The following is a 19,672-nucleotide window of genomic DNA, read 5'->3' as shown; positions in this document are numbered from 1 at the left end:
AATAATAAAATTAAAAATGATAAATTTTTTAAAACTAGCTGAATAAACATGTGAAGGTATGGGAAACAACGACAACACGGAATCTGTGGCTGGGCAGTGACACAAGCCTCTAATTCAGGCAATAAGAGGACAGAGAAGGAGGAACATGAGAACAGCCTGTGCTACACTATGATTTTAAAGACACTGTAGCCCACAGATCAAGATCCTGTTGCAAAAATAAAGCACTAGCATATTCATATCCTTCCAGAGGACCAGAGTTCAGTTCCCAGTACCCATGTCAGGGGGCTGACAACTTCAGCTCCAGAGACTCTGATACCATCTGTCCTTTGAGAACACCTGAATGTTTGTACACATACCTAACACAGACACATATAATTAAAATGATAAAAATAAATCTTAAAAAATAAAGCACTGGAAAAAAAAAAGAGAAAGTTCTGTGAAAGCTGGGCATGATGATGCACACCTTTAATCCCAGCACTCTGGAGGCAGAGAGGCAGGAAGATCTCTGTGAGTTGGAGGCCAGCCTGGTCTACATAGTGAGTTCCAGGCTAGCCAGGGCTATATAATAAGACCTTGTTTGAAACAAAACAAGCAAAAAGTGTGGCCGCCCCCTCCACTCTTCCCGTGCTGGGTGCTGTCTCCGGGTGCCGCTTGCAGCTGCTCTCCATTCCCATGGGGCTGATTGCACGGGTGCCACCTGCAATTGCACAGGAGGTGCCTTCTGGGCACTGCCTTTCGCTACTCACTGAGGCCATAAGCTGTGGTCGCTCTTCTGCTCGCCCGGCGCTGGGGCAGCTGTTCTGCTCACATGGTGCTGGGGCCCCTCTTCTGCTCGCTGTGGCGCTGCCTCCAGTCGTCACTACTTCTGCCTGGTCCCAGACCCCAGGGCTGGTGAGGAGACTGTGTCAGTGGAGCCCCATTCAGACACAGGAAACCAGGTTCATTGACACAGATCCAGTTTGTTGTAGAAGGGCACAAGCTTATATAGGGGTAGGGGTCCAATCAAGAAGTTACGACTCAGATCTTTGGCAGGACTGTGTCCTATCCTGACATCGCAAGTCAGATGCCTCATTAGCATAATGGGTTTCAGGTTACTTAGGTTCCGGTTTCCTTATGGGGGCCTGGATTCCTGGGAACCATGTGACCCAGGCTGTCTAAGTTGCAATTTGGGAATCTCGGGTGGTGATTAGGGAGTGGTGAGCTCTAGGCATCAGTCTCATGATCTGCCAATGGGAGCAGATGTCACAAGGCGTTCCTTGTGGCTCCAGCAGTAGGGCCTGCTGTATGGCTGTCAATAAGACTTGCACCCTAGGCTCAAGCCTGTCTCCCACAAAAAAGCACTATGAAAGTTTATTTCATGGAAAATGATTAAACGAACATCCCTGCCTAATGAGGCATTCTAAATTTGCTGCAATTTTGCCACAATTGCTTCTATTTGTAATTGATTCCTGAGCATAAATGATCAAAATAAGGAAGACATGTAAGAACTCTAACATAAATGGACTGGTAGCACACGTGCTTGTCAAGCACACTGCCACTGAGCCCCAGCCTCAGCCCAAACCCCAGCCCAAACCCCAGCCCCAGCCCCAGCTCCAGCCCCAGGGCTGCATGTGCTATCACTTTCATTAAGTGACTTGATGGCTGACCTCCTTTCCTACAGTCCTCGTGTTCATAGGATTTCCAGAATGAATCTTTGATGTAAAGTTAGATAACTATGGCAGAAATTTTTCTTGCATTATAGTGTGACTTATGTAGCATTTGTTGGGTTTTTGGTGCCAGTACAGTTTCAAGTTGTATTAAAAATTTAGTTTTTTAAATTGTTACAATTAATTTATTTCTATTTTATGTATATAAGTGTTTTGTCTGCATGAATGTAAGTGCATCAGTGCATACAATCCCCTCAGAGGCCAGAAGAGGGTATTGGATCCCCTGGGACTGGAATTGCATACAGTTGTTAGCCGCCATGTAGGTGTTGGGAACTGAACCTGGGTCCCCTGCAAGAACAGCCAGTGCTCTTAACTGTCGAGCTCTCTCTACTTTCTTTTTCTCTGTTCTGTTCTGTTCTGTTCTGTTCTGTTCTGTTCTGTTTGAGACAGGGTCTCATTATGTACCCCTGGCTGGCCTGGAATTTGTTATGTAGACCAGGCTTGCCTGGCTCTGCTTCTGGAGTACTGTGACTAAAGGCATGCATGCACCCCATCCCTAATCTTATTAGAAGTTTTTGACACTCTTTCCTTTCTTATGGCGTCATGTTGATATGGGCTCTGATATCATGTAACTTTGCAGTAGGAGGTTCTGCATCTCTGGTGTAGTGTCTTCCTCAATGCTCAGCTGGTCTGAGCCTCTGAGTCCCAGTGAAGGTGAAGCACAGGCAGGAATCCAGATGGGCTGAGGTTGAATGCATGTGCCACTCCCCCTGGTGAAGATGTTTGCTGACCATGGCCTTGCCCTGTGTAGCTTCTCTGCTGTAGGGTGAGGTCTGACTGGTTCTTCAGGGTTTCCTGTGTTCTTTACTTTAGCAGCCCCTCATGGACTAGAGTTTTCAGATGTTGGATGATGGTGCCTTATTGAGGAAACTTTTTTTTTTTGTCTTTTTGAGACAGGGTCTCCCTGTAGCCCCAGCTGGCCTGGAACTCACTATGTAGACCAGGCTGGCCTTGAACTCACAGAGATCCGCCTGCCTCTGCCTCCCCAGTGTGGGGATTAAAAGCGTGCACCACCACACCTGGCTTAAACAGAGTCTCACTATGTATCCCAGGTTGGCATTCAATTCATGACTTTCCTGCCATAACTTGTCACATGCTGAGATTATAGGTGTGTTCTACCACACTTGGCCTGAATGCCTTAAAATAACAGAAATTATCCTCTCCAAATTCTGGAAGCTAGAATTCTGGAACAAAAATGCTGGTAGGGTGGCACTCCCTCACAAAGGGCCTCAGCACATCTTCCAGCTGCTGGTGATTGGTGCAGTCCTGAGTCTCCTGCCTGTGGCTCCATTCATCCTCTGCCTGTATCATCCCTCACAGGCTGTCTGCCCTCTGTGTCTCTTTGTGTGGCCTTGCTTCTTATAAGGACATCCTTCAGATTGGATTTAAGCCCCACTCTACATCACTGTGACCGCATCATAACTAATTATATCTGCAAAGAAACGGTTTCCAAATTAGGTTGTATTTTGAGGTTCCAGAAAGGACAAGAATGGGGGAGGGGCATGCTTCAATCCATTATCTAATTTTGGAGGATTTTATATTTCATTTTGAGACTGTTCTATAATTTACTGGTGTCTAGGCTTTTACGGTTATAATATGTTTGTGTACACATATCTTTAAATGCAGTGATATTATTTCTGTTCTATAATTTTTGGAGACCAACAGTGGCACATACCTGTAATCCCAGCATTTGCGGGGCTGAGGCAGAAGTATCACAAGTTCAAGGCCAGTCTGTGTTACATAGTAAGACATTGTCTTTAGAAAAAAATTTTCAAAAAAAAATTTTTTTTTAATGAGGAAACATCTTGAAAGTTTGTTTTTTTAAAAAATGTTATGTGTATGAGTGTATTGCCTGCATGTGAGTGCACCCATGTCATGCACTGCCACGGAAGAGGTAAGGACCGGTTCGCAGCCGCCATGTGGGTGCTGGGAATCGAACCGGGTCCTCTGCAGCTGGAGAGATGGCTCAGCGGTTAAGAGTACTGACTGTTCTTGCAGAGGACCTGGGTTCGGTTCCAGGGGAATCTGAAGCCCTCTTGTGACCTCCGAGGCAATGCACAACATGGGTGCACTCACATACATGCAGACAATACACTCATACACATAAAAATAATAAATAAAATATTTTTAAAATATAGAATTACTCCAAAGAGCATGCATATTTTAAATCTTAATAAATACTACCAATTTTCCTCATATACATTTTTTTTGAGACAGGGTCTCATTATGTGGCCCTGTCTTGGTCTGGAACTGGCTGTGTAGACCAGCCTGGCCTTGAACTCACAGAGAGCCACGTGCCTCTGCCTCTCCAGTGCTGGGATTAAAGGCGTGCCCTTCCTCCATGAACTTACCAACTCTTACCTTCACTAAAAGCATACATTAATCATCAATCAGTATTTGATGGGGTCAATGTTTTGTTAGTCACAAAACTGAAGCATCTCATTTCAAGTTGCATTTCTCTGATTATTAGTAGAGTTAGCTGTCTTTTCATGTTTCGATAGGCTCCTTATATTTGTTTTCCTGTGAATTGCTTGTTGATGTTCTTTCCCCTTTTATTTTATTTTTTTTAATCCAGCAGAGTTGCTTTCATGTTAGAGGCTTTACTTCTTTGACTCTCATATGAAGATTTGGTCTGTCCATGTCTTCTTTATGGTATTTTCTCCTATGTCTTATTTAGAAAACTTTTCTTGTTCCCAAGGATGCATAAAAATCATGTGTTAGATTTGCTTTATTCTTTAAATTTTTAAAGATTTTATTTATCTATTTTTTTATCTGCACGATTGTTTTACCTGCTTGTAGGAAAGTGCACTAAATGGGTGCCTGGTGATTGCAGAAGTCAGAAGAGGGCACCAGATCCCCTGGAACTGGAGTTACAGACCAGTGTTAGCTGCCATGTGGGTGCTGGGAACCAAACCCTCATCCTCTACAAGAACAACCAGTGCTCTTAACCACTGAACCATCTTTCCAGCCCTCTTTAAATTTTGTTTTATCATTTATAACTTTAATTAATACAGAATTTATTTCAGTGTATATTAAAAGATTAGAAAGCTGGGCGTGGTTGCACACACTTTTAATCCCAGCACTTGGGAGGCAGAGGCAGGCAGATCTCTGTGAGTTCCAGGCTAGCTTGGTTTGCATAGTGAGTTCCAGGCCAGCCAGGGCTGTGTAGTGAGACCCTGTTGCAGAAGGAACATATTTTCTTTGTAGGGCACTGCAGTGTTCTTGCACATGGGAAAACAAGACAGCCCTTCGGGATGACACTTGAGGACATTTTTTAAAAATTAACAATTTTTTAGAGCAGTTTCAAATTGAGTGGGGAAAGTACAGAGAGTTCTTATGTGCCCTCTGACCCCACACATGTGCTACCTCCCTTGAGGGCTCTTTCAAGAAACAAACTGACCACCAGAAAAGCACAAGAATGCTACAATGTGGCATTCAGTATGTATGAAAAGGACACTGTTTACAGTGTGAGAAGAGACACAAAAAATAGACCATTGCCCTGTTCCATCTCCGCAGGGATTTGCTGCTCAGCCCCAAAGATGACTGCAAAGTTACCTCTATTGATTTGGAGGTTCTGAATTACTTTTAGGGAATGGGTGAATTGACCTTACCCAATTATAGTAGCTTTGTAGAATGCTTTAATATCTGGTAAAGCAAATTCCTTACTTCTTTTTAAAAATATTTTATTTATTATTTTTATTTTATGTGTATGAGTGTATTGCCTGAATGTATGTAAGTGCACCCATGTCATGCAATGCCTGAGGAGGACAGAAGAGTCTGTTGGATTCCCTGATACTGGAGTTACAGACAGTTGTTAGCTGCCATGTGGGTGCTGGGATTCGAACCTGGGTCTTCTGCAAGAACAGTCAGTGTTCTTAACCACTGAGCCATCTCTCCAGCCCCATAAATTCCTTACTTCTTTTTAAAGAATTTATTGTTTATAACTCTTTTTTATAAAGAGATTTTATTTTTATTTATGTGTCTGTGTTTGGAGTATGTGCACTTGCTTGCATGCAGATTCCAAGAGCCCGACAGGGGCCAGAAAAGGTGTTATCTCCTGGAGCTGGGGTTACAGCTGGATATGAGCCACCAACTTGGGTGCTGAGAATTGAGTTCAGGTCTTCTGGAAGGGCATCAAGTGGTCTTAACCACTGAGCCATCTGTCCATCCCTGTTTACAGCTCTTAAAATGTTGTCATTGGGCTGGATCTAGTGGCACACACCTGTCATCCCAGCTCTTGGGAGGCCAGAGCCCAGGCTGCATAGCCAGATCTGGCCTTTAAAAACAATCCAGTCTGGGAGTGGTGGCAGACACCTTCAATCACAGCACTTGGGAGGCAGAAGGCAGATCTCTGAGTTCAAGACCAGCCTGGTAGGTCTGCGTAGAGTTCTAGGACAGCTGGGCTACATAGTGAGACTGTGTCTTTTTAAAAAAAAAATCCAGTAATAGAAATAGACAACACAGTTAAAAGTGTGGAAAGAGCTTGTCAGACAAGTTCTCCCCACATGCACACACGTATGGAGGGGTGCTCAGCACTATTAGTCCTCAGAGAGGTAGATCAGAATCACAGTGGATGCTGCTTCACTCTCACAAGAGAGTAGCTAGAAGCGGAAAAGTAGGAAGTGACAGGGTTGGCTTGGACATGCAGAAATCGAGGCCCTCATCTATGCTGATGGCAGTAAAAAGTAGTCTGGCTGATTTAAGATTCAATTTGGCAGTGCGTTAAAAAGCTAAGCATAGGGTGGCAAGATGGCTCAGCTGGTTAAAGCACTTGCTGCCAAGCCTGATGACTTGAGTTAAACTCCCCAGACCCATATGGTGGAAGGAGAGAACTGGCCTCTCAAGTTGTCATCTCACCTCCACTTGTGTGCCATTGCACGTACATCACACATACACACACCCCAAAATAAATGTTAAAAAGGGGAGATGGTGCTTGTGAGATGGTTGAGTATATAAAAGGGGTTTGCTGCAAGCTTGACTACCCAAGTTTGGAACCCACGTAAGGTGGAAGGAGAGAACCAGTTGTCCTCTTACCTCCACACTTGCACCAAACACACATACACACACACATAATAGGTAAATACTTTTTTTTAAAGCTGGCCTAGAGTTTATGACCTACTAATTACACTCAGGAATATACTCAAGAGGCCTGAAAACATGATCCACATGATCCACACAAAAACTTGTGCACAAGTGTTTGTAGAATAATTAGACTAACCCTAAGTAGAAACAGCCTAAATATCCATCCGTCGATGAATGCCTAAACAACATAGACTGCACACACAGTAGAACATCACTTGTCAGTAATGGCAGAACAAAGCACTGATGCACACTGCAGCAGAGGTGAGCCGAGAAAACCCTATGCAAAATAAGTCCATAGACTGTATGATTCCATTATGTGGAATATCAAAGCACCAAACCATAGAAACCAAAGATAGACTAGTAGTTGGTGAGGGCTGAGACAAGCACTAGGATGGCTGCTAAGGGATATAGGATTTCTTTGGGGGGGTGAAAAAAATTACATATATACATATATATGTGTAATTTTTTTCTTCAGTTTTTGAGACAGACTAACCTCACACACTATGTAGGAGAGGATGACCTTAAACTTCTGATCATCCTACTTCCATCTCAAATGCCGGGATTACGCATATGTGTTATGCTGGATGAAAACATTTTAAAATTCAGTTATAATGATGGGTGCATACAACTGAATATACTAAAAAAGTCCACTGAGTTGCACATTTAAAAAATGAATGAGTGGGGACTAGAGAGATGGATCAGTGGTTAAGTGCTTCTGCTGTTCTTCTAAAGGACTGAGTTCAGTTCCCAGTACCCACAGCAGGAAGCTCACAACCATCAGTAACTTCAGCTCTGGGGGATTTAACACCCTGTTCTGGCCTCCATGAGCACCAGAAACATACATGGTACACATACATATGTGCAGGTACTCACATATGTACATAAAAATTTTATGTGTATGAGTGTTATGCCTGCATGCATCTAAGTGCACCCATGTCACGCAATACCCCCAGAAGCCAGAAGAGGGCATCAGATCCCCTGGAACTAGAGGTACAGAAGGTTGTTAGCAGCCATTGGGTGATGGGATTTGAACCGTAGTCATCTGCAAGAGCAGCCAGTGCTCTTAACTACTGAGCCATCTCTCCAGCCCCTAAAAATAAATCTTTTTAAAAGGGAAATATTTATTTTTAATATTTTATTTATTAGTTTTATTTTATGTGTATGAGTGTATTGCCTGCATATACATGGGTAAGTGTACCCATGTCATGCAATGCACAGGGAGGACAGACGAGGCCGTTGGATCCCCTAGAACTGGAGTTGCAGACAATTGTTAGCTTCCATGTGGGTGCTGGGATTCAAACCCAGGTCTTCTGCAAGAACAACCAGTGTTCTTAACTGCTGAGCCATCTCTCCAGCTCAAAAAAAGGAAATATTTAAAATTGGATGAGTAGTTTAACTTCTGGTGAAATTTTGTATTTTATAAGAAGGTGGATTTTATAGTATTTAAATTTTATCTCAATAAAGCAGTTTTTTAAAAACTAAGTACATAGGAAAAGAAAACTATGCTTTCCCTTCAGTCCTGCCTTCTCATGCTGAGTGTGAAGACAGGCTAAAGCCTTCAATATCCCATGGGCAGTCAGAACTGAGGGCCCTGAGGCCCATCATGTGCCCAGTGTCTGCCACATGGAGCTCTTAATATATGCTGTTCCTGCACCCAAGAGCAGCATCCCCCTAGATTTCAACCTGTGACCAGAACTTGGAGTTCGGTTGCATTGCCCAGGATGCCTGTTACAGATCAACACATTTACTCTTCTAGGTGAACTGTAGCAGCCCCACCCTACAAATTAGAAACATGAGGTGCTTTGTTCTGCGGTATATCAAATGTACATGTGTGGTTGGGGGGGTTGCACTTGATGTCTCTGTGTTTAGTCCTCCTGTCCAAGATCATAGCACATGGTATGTCTTTATTCAGGGCTGACTTCATGTCCCTCAGCAGTGCTCGGGCTCTATCCTTGCTACGCTCAATTGCTGTCCATTATGGACCAGAGCATTTTTGCATTTCAGTTTTCAGCTGAAATGATTTTATGATTTAATAGAGAAAGAAAGCTATTGATTTTTAAATGTTTTAAGTTTTAGTTTTGAGATGAGGTCTTACTATGTAGCCTTGGCTAGCCTCAGACTCACAATCCTCCTGCCTCCACCCCCAAGTAGCTAGGTTGCAGGTGTGTGCCACCACCCTCGGCTAGGAAGGCACTGATTTTCGCACATTGAGCTATTTCGTCTTGTATTCTCTCACTGCATTAAATCCAGTATTTCCTCAGTACCAACGTTTCCTCAGTGTGTTTCTCAGACATTCAGGAAGCAGCACCCTCAGGCTTTTCTCTTTTTTCCCAAGGTTCTTTCTTGATTTCTTTAACTGCTTGCTTTTCAAGGTATCACCTAGAAATCTTATCTCCAAAGCTCATAATAAAATTCAACAAATTACAGGACCAGAGCTGTAGCTATGGTAGAGTGCCTGTTTAGCGTGCTTGAAGCCCTGATGAAGACAAGGGGCTCCATCCCTAGCACTCCCCAAACAAACTGGTAATAATAACAAAAACTCCAGGTTGCAGTAAGAGGTTCCGAGTGGCTTGCTGCTAGCCACACAACGCATTTATCTAGATTGGAAGGTCCCCTTTTGTCCCAACACGTTCTTCTCTCTTAGGAAGATTGTCATAATTAACTGATTCAAGCTGCAAAATGACATTACTGCAGAAGAATGCCATAAGAAGTCTGCACATCTCCCACTGGCTCTCCCTAGATACTGGCCCCTTGGGCGGTGTCAGCCTGAGTAGACATTGACAGAGCGGGGCTTAGATCCAGCAGTTCCTTCCTCATTGCTCTTGGAGTCCACACTCCTTCCTTTCCAGACTTCCAAGCCTCCAGCTTCCTAGTGCATTGACTTCTCATCACAGTGCTCATCACCCAACAAAGGCTAACCAAGATATTACCAGATCATCCTCCTGCTGGTATCTTTCAGGATACCCTAATTACGACCCAGAATCAGCTTCCCAGTATATCAGGAAACAAGGCTCTGACAGTTCCTGGAGAGCAGAGTCAGGTTGCTTCAAGCCCTCAAAGGCCTCATCACATTTTCCTCTGCAGCTCTGTCCCTTCTGTCCCCACCCAGCCATCTCTGCTGCCCTTCCTGCTACTCCCCTGTCAGTCACGGGAACTTCTCACTTGGTTAACTTGGTTTGTTTTCTGAGATGAGAAAGGAGGCCTACTGGGTGATCACACTGAACACTACACAGGGCAGCGTGCGAAAGGCTGGCATGGGCCTGGTCTCCATGCAGGAGCCTCTTTCCCATCCCTTATTACCATAACCTCATTGTTTATGCTTCACTGTGTAGCCATTGCCTGGAGTGCTTGTATTTTGACAAGAATTCATCATATTTACTCTTTAAAAAGGAACATCTCAAATGTTTCAGAGGAGAAAAAAATACACAACTTGGCAATCTTGATCTGCCATGGAAACAAGTGGCCCTATAGGCTCCTGGAGAGCCTTGTGGAGGTAAGGACCTTCAGAGGAAAGGTGGATTACCTGCCAGAGACTCCCCCGCTGGCCAGGAGGTGGAGGGTAGCTCTCTCCAGGAAGACCAGGTGCTGTGTGTGGTGATTGATGGTCAGGACGGGGCATGCACAAATGTAGCCCCTCTTGGTGAAGATTTCTTCCATGCCACAACTGCCTTAAAGAAAACACAGTGGGCCTGGCCTGGTGCACACCTTTAATCCCAGCACTTGGGAAGTAGAGACATGCAGATCTCTGAGATTGAAGCCAGCCTGGTCTACATAGTGAGTTCTAGGTTGGCTAGGGCTACAGGAAAATCCTGTCTCAAATAAATAAATAAATAAATAAATAAATAAATAAACAAACAAACCACCACAATGTTTACTGCCTATAACAGAAAATATTTAGTGATTAACAGTTTTCCAGGTGTGTTTATTGTTTTAAAAAGCTTAGTTTCAGCCACATTTGGTTGTCTCTTGCCTTTTGTTCTAGGCCTTCTCCTGAGTGATTTCTATGGGGTTTTAATCAAAACCATCTTATGAAACATTTTGGATTCAAATTAGAGTCTGTAACAAACATAGCATTTAGAGAACACAGATGAATCCCAAAACAGGACAGAAAGTAAACAAGAAACAATGCAATAGAATTATAAACAGGACCTGCTGAAGAAAAGGACCAGGGAAGAACAGAGAGCTGTAGACACTGGGCCCCTCAGAGAAGCCAGGCCATGCAGGAGTGTCGGTCAGCTGGCTGACACTCATATCAGGGTATAGGTGGGGCTCTCTGACCAAACTCTCGTCCTTATAGAAACATCAGTCAGTAGTAGTCCATCCCCTTTGAGTCCGGGTGGAGTGCTGACTTATAGGCAGAGTTCACCAAAAGTGACCTGAGAAAGTCTCTGCATCCCTCCTGCCTTCCGTGCCCTTACCTCACTCTTCTCTAAGAACCACCCCGGGTCCCCACACAGCCATGTATAGAAACCTAGGGCCTAAGCCCACACCATGCATGGGAAGATATGCATCAGGATCCCTCAGTGCTGTGGGACCACCCTCTCCACCTGCCCCGCCCCAGTGCTATAGACATTCTGATATGCTGGGTCTGGGTTAGAAAACAAGAGAACTATACTGCTGAATGTTTTTTCCAACTGTTATGCTTTATTGATTTGATTTAGAAAATAGGTATACACAAAAGCTAGAGAAGTGTTTAGAGAAAAGTACTTCCCCTTCCCAAAGCCCCTGTCCTCTGGGCCCTCTCCCTCCTTAGACATGTCCAGTGCTGATCACTGTTGACTGTGGAAAACTATGATAGCTCTCATGTATTCTTCCATTCCTGGGTTACCAGCCGTTCTTCTGAACCTGTCTGCTTTCTCCATGTCCCTTCTTTTCTCAGACTTTGACCCCTGGTTGTCAAATGACTGTGAGCAGAATGAGTCGGAGCCCATCCCTGCCAACTGCACTGGCTGTGCTCAGATATTACCCCTCAAGGTAACGCTCCCAGAGGACACCCCAAAGAACTTCGAGAGACTCCGACCTCTGGTGATCAAGGTAGGCAAAAAGCCTGGTTCTTCCACAGATTACCTACCCATATAAAGGCTGCATCAGGCCCTACAAAGTTGGTGATAACTATGATTTTGTTTTTCTGTGTCACCAAGACAGGACAGCCTCTGCTGTCTGAAGAGATTCAGCATTTCTTGTGCCAGTACCCTGAAGCAACAGAGGGCTTCACTGAGGGCGTTTTCACTAAGTGGTGGCGTTGCTTTCCTGAGAGGTGGTTCCCGTTTCCTTATCCATGGTGAGTGCAAAAGGATGCATCACTTGTATGGGGAAAAGCGGGTGTCAAAGCAGTAAGAGCCACCACTGAGCCCTTGGCACACCAGAACAGTGTGTGTGCCTCAGCACAGCTTCAAGTCAAGAACGGGAGCTCACTGCTCAACCAGCCATGAGGGGAGGGGGATGACCAAAGAAAGGACACCACCCTGGGAAGCATCCAGATGCTTAACAGAGCCATGGCTAGTTTTTATGTGTGTATTTAGCACTTATGCTTATGGAGAATAGGTCTTGAGTGTTGAGGGCTGGAGAGAAAGCATGGAAGATAGAACTGTATCTTGTGCTTGGCTGTGCAAGGCAGCCTGTCCGTGCTTACTAGTGGCACTCAGAACAACTCTTGGAAAGTAGGAATTACTGACACTTTATTGATTTATTCAGATCAGAAGAATGGGAATCAGAAGTGAAGTCACTTGCCCATGCTCACTCAACCAGGATTGGAACCTGTTTGTTTTCTAGTACCTTCTTATGTCCTGCAGAAAACATGGACCATTCCTTAGGGTTAAGGCTGCCTTCTGGCAAGAAAGGAAGAGCCAACTTCCACATAGAACTGATTCAGAGGAAAACTGCTTTTCCAGGTTTTGTGTTGGATGATTTCTTTTTTCAAAAAAATACTTTATTATTTTTATTTTAAGTGTATGTGTGTATTGCCTGCATGTAGGTAAGTGCACCTGTGTCATGGAATTCCTGCAGAGGACAGAAGAGGCTGTTGGATCCCCTGGAACTGGAGTTATAGACAGTTGTTAGCTGCCATGTGGGTGCTGGGATTTGAACCCAGGACTTCAGCAAGAACAACTAGTATTCTTAACCACTGAGCCATCTCTCCTGCCCCAGATGGTTTCTTTCTAAAATTCTTTTTACATTTAAATTTTATTTCATTTATTTATTGTGTGTGTGCCACAACATATATGTGGAGGTCAGAGAACAATTTGTAGGATTAGTTCTCTCCTTTCACCATGTGGAGCCTGGGGATCAAACTGAAGTTGTCAGATTTGGCAGCAAGTGCCTTTATTCACTGAGCCCTCTCTCTGTCTCCGTCTGTGTTGCATAATTTCTTAACGCCTTCAGCTTTTTTCATTTTTAAAATTACGTGTGTGTCTGTGTGTCTATGTGTGCATGGCACCTGTTTGGGAGTCAGTTATCTACCATGTGGGTCTTGGGGACTGAACTCAGGTTATCAGACTTAGGGGCAAGTGCCTTTATATGTTGAGCCATTTCTTCAGCTTTCCTTTAAAAGATTTTTATTTTGATGTGTGTGTATATGTTTGTGTGTACCACATGCATGCAATGCCCACAGAGGCTAAAAGAGGGCACCAGATCTCCTGGAACTAGGGTTACAGACAGTTGTGAACCACCATGTGAGTGCTGGGAACCAAACCCAGATCTTCTGCAAGAGCTGCAAATTCTCTTAACTGCTGAGCCATCTCTCCAGTCCCTTTTTTAACATGTATGTGTGTGTGTGAGGGGGCAGGGGTCTGTGCACATGAGTATAGGTGTCCATGGAGATCAGAGGCATTAGATGCCTTGGAGCTGGAGTTTTAAGTGAGCCTCTTGATGTGGCTGCTAGGAACCAAACTTAGATCCTTTGCAAATGCAGTGTAAGTACTGCCAAGTCATCTTTCCAGCCCCGTTTAAAAAAACTCATTTTATTTATGTGTCTGTGTATGTGTGTCTGCGTGTATGTGTGCATGTAATTGTGAAGTCAGAGGACACTTCTCAGGACATCTGTTGCTACTTGGTGGGATTCAGAGATCAAACTCAAGTCATCACTCTTGCCTACAAACACCACTCCCTGCTGTGCTGTCACTTGTCACTTACGTGTCAGAGCGTCCATGTTAACAGGTCCTGTGCCCACTCTGCCTGAAGGGGAGACTGGCGCTTCCTGTCCTCCTCCTCGCCTGCTCTCCTTTCCATAACCAGCCTGCTGTTGCTTGAAAAGGAGGCTACACTCTTTTCCAAGATGGAAGAATGGGTTCTTTATTTCTTCTGTACATTGTCATAGCTAGAACTTCTAAATATTCCACCCACATACACAGATCGTACTATAGGGTTTATCTGGGCTCCCGTACGTTTTAGTTCACTGATTCCACACAACTCTTCTTCTTGAACCTAATATTTAAGACATGGTCCTTCTGGGTGTGGTGGTGAATGCAGGTAATCCCAGCACCTGAGCTGAGAAGGCAGGAGGAACATTTCAGGGTCATCCTAGCCACCTAGCAAGTAGGAGGCTAGCCTAGGCTCCATGAAACCCTGTCTCAAAAAGACAAAACAGGCCAGAGAGATGATTCAGTGGTTAAGAGTGCATACTGTGCCAGGCATGTTGACACATGCCTTTAATCCCAGCATTCTGGAAGTCAGAGGCAGGCGGATCTCTGAGTTCGAGACCAGCCTGGTCTACGTAGTGAGTTCCAGGCCAGCTGGGGCTACAGGGAGACGCTGTCTCAGAAAGACCAAAAAGAAAAACAAAAAACGACCCCCCCAAAAAGAGTGCATACTGCTCTTCCAGAGGACCAGAGTTCAGCATCCATAGCAGGCAGCTCATAGCCACCTGTAACTAGCTCTCAGGGATCCTTTGCCCTCTCCTGACCTCTGAAGGCACGCGCACACACACACACACACATACACATGGTTTTTTTGTTTGGGTGTTTTTTTGTTGTTGTTCTTTTGGTTTTTTGGGTCTTTGTTGTTGTTGTTCCTTTTGAGACAGGGTCTCCCTGTAGCCACAGCTATCCTGGATTCACCATGGAGACCAAGCTGGCCTCAAACTCATAGAGATCCGCCTGCCTCTGCCTTCCAAGTGCTGGGATTAAAGGCATATGCCACCACGCCCAGCACACATAGTTTTTTAATGTCCCCAACAAAGAAGCCAGGTGCTGATGTTTTCCCTGTGCCCCAGCTGTCTCCCATGCTAGCCCATCCCTGCTCAGTGCTCTGTTCCTCTGCAGATGGGCTAGCCTACCTGCTAGTGACTCGTTTCTGTTTCACGCTCTTCTAGGAGAAGGCCTCCGAACAGATCACAAATTCTACGGGACCTTTTTCCTGTTTTTAACCAACTTCCATTTCCAAAAGATGCCTCCTTAAACAAGTGCTTCCTTCTTCACCCGGAACCTGTGGTGGGCAGTAAGGTAGGACATTTGGAGAGGACTTGGCTTTAGAAATTTCCTCTTGTAGTATGTGGACTGAGGTGATCAAGGCCTTCTCAGCATGTGGACTGAGAGTGACCTGAGGAACACCCACTTAGTCTGAAGGTCTCCCCACTGCTGCGTGCATGCTCTCATCTGAAGGTGTGCTCCCAGAAGCCCCTCTTCCTTCCAATCTGTGTCCTGCCATTTGTTTTGGGGACAAGCTACTTTCCACATTAAAGGGAGTGGAACAAAAACCCAAAGGAACCTGAACAGGCAGTTCACCTACTTCTCTACCTTGTCAGAAAGTAACAGGCTGCAGATGAATAGATGTGACGAACAGTCCCCTTTTCCCTTTTGTAAATAAGAAAAAGAAGCCTGAGAAATAGTTTGCCCAAGGACACAGAGCAGTGGATAGGGGGACTTGCGGAATTTTGCACACCAATAGGATATTCAAGGCAGAGAATTGGAAAGGCAAAAGTTTGGGATCCTGAGAGCATCTGACAGGCACATGGCAGAGGCAGACGGCCCAGCTGGGCTGGAAAGACAGCTTATTCCATCCATTCCCACTGTGGTCCAGGGCCAGAGGATGGGGAGAGACATCTGTATTTGACTTTTATTTACTTTCATCTGTATTGCTCTTTGCTGAATCCCATTCCTAAGGAGGGTTTCTGAATTTTGATTAAGGATCAAAGGGATAAATTTTCCTTTGGACAAAAATAAATTTGAATTTCTCAAACACTGATTTCTCTACCAACTCTGGGTTGTGTCTCCAACCTCTTGATACTCTATTTGTTCCAAACTTGCTGAATTGTCTTGAAGGAATTTAAAAGCCTATAAAAACAATCACTTTGTCTAGAAGTAAGAATTGTCTGCCAGCAGTGGGGAAGGGCTGGGCTCCAGCCTCTGAGTTTATCTTGCTGTGTCCTCAGGGCCCCAATCTGATTTCATCTTCATAATTATGATATAATTCAGGGTGAGGGACTTTAATCTTGATTTTCCCACTTGAGTATTGAAATTAGTTTCAGCACCTTACAGAACCCAGCTGGAGGAGTGAATGCAGTCACCCAGATGCTTGTCAGAGTCTTGTTGTGGCTCTCAAGGGTGTTTTGAGAAGGGGAGTTGCCCCAAAGGCAGAATTCCTGAGAGCCTGGTTTCTTAGCACTTGTCTCCCCACCCTGGCCCCAGTGCTTCCTTCCTCTCAGTCTTGCTTCTCCACCCTGCTATCCCTCCCCATCCCTAGGCCCTGGTGAAATCAGGCCCAGCATCCTAGGGCAGTGTTGGGATAGAAGAGAAGAGGTAGGGTCTTGTCACTAAGTGGCAGTGGGGGAAGAGATGTGGGCCCTACTTCCCCACTCCTCAGTTTTGCCTAAGGTTGGCCTTCTTTGTTCTCTCTTCCATCCTGGGCATGGAGGCGGGTGACCCAACCCTCTGAGGCCTATGAACAAGGGCTGCATCTACTTGGTTTTGGTCTTCTGAGATTATTTTCAAGACTCCAGATGTCAGAGTTTCTGCTATTGTTTGTACCAGCTTAAGATAATAGGCCTCCTGTTACCATGGTAGCCAGCAAAATGGCTCTAGTGTTGTCTTGGAAACAGAATCATGACCAGAGTTAGGGAAAGGGGAGATGGAGTCAAAACTCAAGGCTCTAGAGGCCCCAGGTGGTTATGACAAAGCCAGGATGCAGTCCAGAGAATCAAATCACCTATTTACCAAAAAAATCCAGATTAATCCAGATCTTCAGTAGACTGTGGATTAGGCATGTATTGGCCCCTACTAGAACCATTTTCTGTAAGACTGCAGTGGGCAAAGTTGGGGATGTAGCTCCATGATGGAGCACTTGTCTCACATGTGGCACTGTTCAGTCCCCAGCACAAGGAAGGGGAGGAAGGGGAAAAAGAACCATCACAGTGAGGTACTTTGCGTTGAAGCTCTGGCTCAAAATTGTTGCAAATCCCGAAGCCTATTCAGTATCTACTCTCAGGCCTCACTGAGGGTGTTGCCCAGTAAATCACATAGCTCCTCTTTAGAAGAGCCCGGAGGAAGGCTGGAGAGATGGCCCAGCGGTCAAAAGCACTGGCTGCTCTTGCAGAGGACCCAAGTTTGGTTCCCAACCCACAATCATCTGTGACTCCAGCTACAAGGGATCAGCTGTCCTCTTCTGACCTCCAAGGGTGTATGTACACATGCACATGCGGACACACACATGCATGGCACACATTCACACGACACACACACACATAAATAAAAATAAATATCTTTTTAAAAACCTTAGGAGAGATTTTACCCTGGTCTCAGTACCAGGAAGTGCCATGCTTAGGAAAAATTAGTTTGTTTAGTTTTTTAGGCAAAATTATGAAATTTGTTCTTGTCATGACTTTCTCATTGCTTGGACTGCTGGAAACTCAAGCCACTGTAAGGGCTCTGTGTGCTAGTCACCCTGGGCTTCACTTTTGTTCTCTTTTTCTTCCTTTCCCTTTTCTTTGTTCCAGATGCATAAAGTGCACGACCTGTTTACCGTGGGCAGTGGGGAAGCCATGCTGCAGCTCATCCCACCCTTCCAGTGCCGAAGACACTGTCAGTCCGTGGCCATGCCAGTAGAGTCGGGGGATATTGGTATGTAGGGCCCCAGAGGAGGAATCGTTTTAGTTTTTGATTCAGAAAGTATTCTAAGTATCAAATACTGTCTTCACAAAGGTTATATCCAGTAGAATCAAAAGTAGCATTGACAGAGTCAATATGTTATGCTTAGAAGGATAACAACTATGTAGCATAGAGATGTGTGTACAAGCAGCATTTAGAATGCACGTGCCTGTTGGCCATTGCAACTTCAAGTTAGAAGGATTCTAGAAAATATTCAAACCAACCTATTTTATAATCAAGAGGTTGGGATGAGAGAAAAGTGACCCTCCCAGAGCCCAGTGCCCATCAGGCAGCCCCAAGTCTTATGCCTACCTGAGAACAGGCAGGCCAAGGCAGGGCAGTTCAAAGTCAGAGGAAACCTTTAGACAGTGCAAAGCAGTGTAGAGGGCAGATGATTACACCAGGAGGAGCCCCCCCCCCCCACCATGCAGGTCCCACAGTAGTCCCAGCTCACGTTGAGAACCCACCCTTGATTCTGGCTTCATGTTTTCCAGCTGAGATTTGTCTGGGGGCCTTATTTCCTCAAAATCTACTGCTAAGCAAGTTTGTATCAGCCACTGTCAGGAGCAGTCAGGTGACAACAGTCGACATGGTAGATGTAGAAGTGGCCGCAGGTGTCACTGCTGCCCTCCTTGTCTACCTGCTCATGAGAGTGAGTGAAGCTGGAGCCTGTGGTGCCGAGACTGCCTTCCTACTGGTTTCTTTTAAAGGTGGCCATTCAGAAGACCCAGAATTCCTAGAGACCTTGCAGCTGATTGGGGGAGGGAGTAGACTGCACACTGCCCAGCCTTAATCATAATCACAGAGCGTTTCATTTGGGAATGGAAAGTGAAAGTGATGCACAAACTGAGTGTTAATAATGGGGTCTACCTGGCCAGGCCCTTGGGAACCCTGATGAAAACGTGGTTGCTTGCATGGAAACTGCAGAGCCTGTTTTCCTGTAGTGGGGTGGCCTCTGCGTTGAAGAATATTGAAAATCGGGCTTTAAAGTCTGTGGTCATACTTAAACAGGTCTGTCTTCTACAAATGTCATTGTCAGACGACTACAAAAATACCTTAAGTTTTACAAATTCAAGATTTCCAGCTCCTGCAAGCATCTAGAATGCCAATTATAGCATTTAAAGGCAAGGGGAGGGTGGGTGTCTGGCAGCAGTCGAGGAAGCTTTGAGCATCAAATGCTGGTACTGAGAGGCCAAAATAACCTACAGTACAGACACCAGGCTCCTGCCCAGCCACGACCAGCTGCACTGAGCAGAAGGAAAGGAGCCCTGTGGCCTGCAGTGTCTGAATGGCCAGTCACATGACAGACACTAAAGAGAAGGACAAGCCTGGGAGAGCAGGGGGAGGACAGTGGGCAGGACGCTGGGCACCTGAAGCCCTGGCAGGAGTGGAGGCAGTGGCGCAGCTGCCACAGTCGGAAAGCACAGGAGCCGGAGCTGTGGTGGGAAGAATAACTTGGGGTTGCAGCAGCGCAGCACTGAGACAGGCCTAGTCTATGATTTTTTGCCAAAATATTCTTTGTCCTGGGGGCAGAGGGAAGGGGTTACAGATCACCAAGAACCCTTGGACTGGAGATGTTTTCAAGGGTGACATGGATTGGATACAGCATCAGCTGTCAACTATACAGTCCAGGCAAGGTCATGTGACCTTTCCTAAGTTACTCAGTAATGGTCCATGCCTATTCCGTACTCTTGTGTACAGATGGTATGGTGTACCACACTGTAGAAATTTTCCAGTTGAGATTTTTTAAAAACCTTATTGTATTATGTTTAAAGAAAAACTTAGCATGAGATTTACTATTTATTT

The 19,672-nt window shown here is 45.2% G+C and overlaps 1 protein-coding gene across 3 annotated transcripts in view; it reads left to right on the top strand.

Moving 5' to 3' along the window:
- Nucleotides 1-19,672, top strand: part of CUNH6orf89 (chromosome unknown C6orf89 homolog) — a 57,769-nt gene that overhangs the window by 17,966 nt on the left and 20,131 nt on the right. For all 3 annotated transcript variants that reach the window (XM_008840066.2, XM_029566921.1, XM_029566920.1), the window contains 4 exons: nucleotides 11,668-11,822; nucleotides 11,930-12,069; nucleotides 15,097-15,226; nucleotides 17,716-17,839. In XM_008840066.2, the coding sequence (XP_008838288.1) occupies nucleotides 11,668-11,822; nucleotides 11,930-12,069; nucleotides 15,097-15,226; nucleotides 17,716-17,839 (549 nt within the window). The remainder of the gene's footprint in view (nucleotides 1-11,667; nucleotides 11,823-11,929; nucleotides 12,070-15,096; nucleotides 15,227-17,715; nucleotides 17,840-19,672) is intronic.

This window comes from Nannospalax galili, unplaced genomic scaffold (genome assembly GCF_000622305.1).
Source record: "Nannospalax galili isolate Female #2095 unplaced genomic scaffold, S.galili_v1.0 scaffold538, whole genome shotgun sequence".
Lineage (NCBI taxonomy): Eukaryota > Metazoa > Chordata > Mammalia > Rodentia > Spalacidae > Nannospalax > Nannospalax galili.
Note: the sequence above shows the minus strand (reverse complement) of the source record. Positions and strands in the feature narration are given on the sequence as shown.